At 24.2% G+C, this 4,668-nt stretch overlaps 1 protein-coding gene across 1 annotated transcript in view; it reads left to right on the top strand.

Moving 5' to 3' along the window:
• Positions 1-3,955: 3,955 nt before the first annotated feature.
• Phum_PHUM442610 (ubiquitin-conjugating enzyme E2 q, putative) overlaps positions 3,956-4,668 on the top strand; it is a gene marked incomplete at both ends in the record, with an annotated part of 979 nt that continues 266 nt past the window's right edge. The window contains one exon of the mRNA XM_002429572.1: positions 3,956-4,612. Within this exon, the coding sequence (XP_002429617.1) occupies positions 3,956-4,612 (657 nt within the window). The remainder of the gene's footprint in view (positions 4,613-4,668) is intronic.

Genomic DNA, 4,668 nt, shown 5'->3' with positions numbered 1-4,668 from the left:
TGTGTGCGTGTGCGTGTGTGTGTGTGTGTGTGTGTGTGTGTGTGTGTGTGTGTGCATGCGTCCTCACCCAAATTATTGTGCGTTAGTAGAAAAAATAAAATAAAATAAATAAAGGTTCGATTTAAAAAGCGTTTTAAATGGCGGCGGAGAAACGGAAATTACGTTTTCCAAAAAAAATTTTTTTTTTTTTTAGCGTGCCTGTAGAAAAAATTATTTTCTCCTTACCCGATTCGTTCTTTATTTTTTAAAGTTTAAATTCAAAAAAAAAAAAAAATCCAATCAAAACTCTCTCTCTCTATCTCTCTCAAAACAAAAAAAAAAAAAAAAAAAATTAAAATTTTGATGGCGGTGATGACGATGACGACGACGACGACGACGACGCCGTCAATAATAATAATAATAATTGTTTTCGTTTAAAAATAAAAAATAAAAAATTTTAATATTTAGCTTACGGAACATGAAACGGATTTTTTTTACGGGCTTTATTCTCTTCATTTTTTTTTTTTTTTTTTTTAATTTAATGAATGAAATTTTTTTTTTATTGTCTTATTTATATTTTATTTTTACTACTACTAATAATAATAATATTATCATCATAACCATCATCATAACCGCAATAATAATAATAATAATAATAATAATAATAATAATAATAATTTTTTTTTGTCTTTTCTTTTTTTTTAAATTTTTTAATATTTATCGACCGTTGAATTTTAAGAACGCGTCGAAAACTCGACTGATATATAAAATTTTTTTTTCTATCCTTTTTTTCGTACAGCAGAAGACTAAAAACAATTATCAGATCGAAAATTAATAATAATAATAATAATAGTTTAATAAAAAAAATAAAAAAATCCCCGTACGTGAAGACGTAGTAAGTAAAATAATTATTAATAATAAATTTTTGGGAGGGGAAAAAAAAACAAATTTCTTTTTGTATTGCGAAAATTGATCGTTTAGAAAAATAAATAAATTAATAATAATGAAATAAAATAAATAATTATATGAAAAGTTATCTGTAAGAAATAGTAATAATAATAATAATAATGAATTTGATTGTTATTACGTAATGTTTAAATTATTTATTTATAATCATTTTTATTTTGTATTTATCATTCGCGATTACGATGTGATAAAATATTTATTAAATTACTTGATTTATTAAATTTTATCATTTTAATATTTTTTTTAAAGAAAAATGTCTAATTTTACTTTAAAAAAAAAAAAAAAATCAACGAAACGTCATTAAATCAACAAGTAGATTTTTTTTTTTTTATGTATAATAACATTCACGTTAAACAATCAGTTATTTATTTATTTAAAACAATTTTTATAACGAATACTTACGACCATTTTTTTATCACTTACTTAATTATAATTATTTTAATTAATTAATCGTATTTAATTTAAAATTAATAATTTTATATATTAAATTGTATAAAATTAATAAACAACAACAGATCAATTATGTATATGCATGTATATTTTCTTTTTTTCCGTTAAAATAACGTTAATTACAACGTTTCGTATCGAAAATATCACGTTTAAATAATATTATAATGTTAAATAAAATATTTGACACGATTTAAAAGAAAATTGACGTGGAAAAAACGTTTAAAAAAAGTAAAAATATAATAAAAATGTATGATTACTTACAATTTGAACTCCATTTAAAACAAGTTTTTGAAAGCAGACGATAAAATAGTTACAATTTAAGTTGATAGAGCGCTCTCGCGACGTCGGTTTACGTTAAAAACATTTTATGAGACAAAAAAAAAAATTTTTCTTATTATTCTGCGCAGAATTTTTTTTATTTTAATTTATTTTTCTATTAATTCTCATTCGATAAAAACAAAAAAAAATTTAAATTTAATTATTTTAAAAATAATTAAAATCACATCGTCATTATTCGTTAATTAAACATTCAAAAATTTAAAAAAAAAAAATTACACGCCATTTTGCCTTATCAAAATGTCGCACGTTTTGCAACAGCAACGAAAAAAATTTTTTTTTTTTTTTTTGGTTAATATTTGAAAACCTTGCGATAAAATTAAAAAAAATTATTTTCAAAATTATAATCAAAATCATTTTAACTCGAAAAAAAAGCAAAAACATTAACAAATATCTGCGATAACGCGTTTAATTTCCTTATCACCCCTAAAGTCGATAACAAAATAAAAAAATTTTTTTTATTTTATTTCGGGGTTAAAAATCTTATAAAGAAAAATTTTTAATTTAAAATAAAAAAAAACTTTTTCCCTTTTTATCCCGAATTTCTCCCTTAAATAAATTGATTTAAAAAAAATCAAATCAAAATTTTCATATTATAAAAAGAAACCTTTCGTTCGATTCTCACAAACGAATAATATTTTATTAAAAAGTCATCATCATCATCATCATCATTATTATTTTTATACAATATGAATTTCACGGTAAATATTTGATTAAATCTTTTATCGTCTTCGTCATATTATTATTATTATTATTATTATTATTATTATTATTATTATCATTATTAGATTAGTTTAAAACCCTTCCAGCTGAGTTTTTATTACTTCCCGCATAAAGAAATTTCTTTTTTTTTATATGACGTCACTCACTTTCTTATTTCCCCCGTCCCCCCCCATCTATTATTATTTTACTTTTTACAACGAAAAAAAATAAGTAAATAAAACGGAAATGAAACGAGAGAGAGAGAGAGGGGGGGGAATGATAAGACAAACCCAAATTTTTTTTGGCTTAAAAATAAAATTTCTCGATCGTGTTTTATCAATTTTTTTTTTTCTTTTCGGTTGCAAACGATTTTAAATTATTTTTATAATCCGATCGTAAACTTAAATAAGAACAAAAAAAAAAGAAAATTTACGACAGAAAAGAAAAACATTTAAAAAAAAAAACACAAAAATGTTTTTTTTTCTTTTGTGTTTATATGACAAAAAATTTAAATTCGTCCTTGTAAACGTCACGAGACTTTTTCATTTCATTTCGTTATCATTATCATTAAAATCGATAATTATCGATACATAAATAAATTTATTTTTTTTTTTTTTAATTTTTCACTTATTTTAATATAATGTAAAACTTCAAAGAAAATATTTTCATTGATTTTCCCTCTCATTAATTATCATTATCATTAATAAAAATTTTCACTTTAATTAAATTTATTTATGTTATTTAACTAAAGCGAACATTTTTTACGAAACACAAATTATTAATTAATAAATTTACAATAAATTTACAATAAATAAAAGTATTAAACATTAATAAAAAAATAATTAAATGCATAAGTGCGTGAGTACGTGACTTACCAACGAAATAAAAACGTTGTGTTCGTTGACTCTCTTGTTGAAATATAACAAAACAATGTTCGTAACATAAAAAAAAATTTATGATGTTACCGTTTAAACATTTACGTAATCATTTTTTTTTTTTTTTTTTTATTAGTTTTTATACTTTTGTTCCTTACGTTTTAAATGTAACGAAAAAAAAAAAAAATTTGATGTCGGAAAACCCGATAAACATTTAAAAATTTTCCAACTTGTTCTTCTTCTTCTTCTTCTTCTTCCTCCATTTTTCATTTTGTAATTTTTTTTTCCGGTCTAAAATAAAATTCTTATCTTGTAATTGATGATGAATTGTTGTAGAAAATTGTTGTTGTAGGTTTTGGTTGTTAAGAATTTACTTCCGGTTTGATTCAACCGGAAGTAAATGTCTGCTTTTCACAATGTTGTTGTTGTTGTTGTTGTTGCGTTTGTTATTACACGACAAAAAATTTTAAAATAATTTAAAAATCAATAAACTAGTAGTAAATGTTTACTGTTGAATTAAGTGGATATTTTTTTTTTTTTTTTTTTTTTGATTTTAGGTCAAGTGTCGAAGAATAACAAAAAAAAATTCAATGACTTAAAAAAAAAAATTACAAATACTTATGACGAAAAAAAAAAAATAAAGAAAAATGGCAGCCGTTTTTCGTAAACTTTTTTGTTCGTCTGTAAAATTAGGAGGAGAATCACCGGAAAAAAATGTCAAAGGAGGAGTAGGGGTAGGAGGAGGAGTAGGAGGTGGTGGAGAAGGAAGAATAGGAGTTGTGGGAGTAAGTGGTAGTAGTTCGAGTGGTTCGAAAAATGAATCACCAGCCAGAAGACTCCTTCGTCACGGTCTTCATAGAGATCACGTACAGCCCGCTGATGTGCCAACAAATAGTCCAATAAATGCTAAAAAATACGTGAGATTTTTTAAATTTAAAAAAAATAATACGAATTCGAATGTTAAGTCGGGACAAGATATGGGAGAAGGTAAACAATCCGTTGGAAACAATGGCGGCGGTCATCAATTAAAAGTCAGAGCTAAAAGATTAATGAAAGAATTAAAAGACGTTCAAAAATTACAACAGTTAAATTCTTTTGATCCCGTTTTCACTGTCGAATTAGTTAACGATAATTTGTTCGAATGGCATGTTCAACTTTATAAATTAGACGTCGAAAGCGAATTGGCTGCCGATATGAAAGAATTAGGTATCAAATCCATACTTTTCCACGTGATTTTCCCAGAAAATTTCCCATTTGCTCCACCCTTCATAAGAGTTATAACACCTAAAATAGACAAAGGATTTGTTATGGAGGGCGGAGCCATTTGCATGGAACTTTTAACTCCGAGAGGATGGGCAAG

The sequence above is a fragment of the Pediculus humanus genome, genomic scaffold (genome assembly GCF_000006295.1).
Source record: "Pediculus humanus corporis 1103172108213 genomic scaffold, whole genome shotgun sequence".
Classification (NCBI taxonomy): domain Eukaryota; kingdom Metazoa; phylum Arthropoda; class Insecta; order Psocodea; family Pediculidae; genus Pediculus; species Pediculus humanus.
Note: the sequence above shows the minus strand (reverse complement) of the source record. Positions and strands in the feature narration are given on the sequence as shown.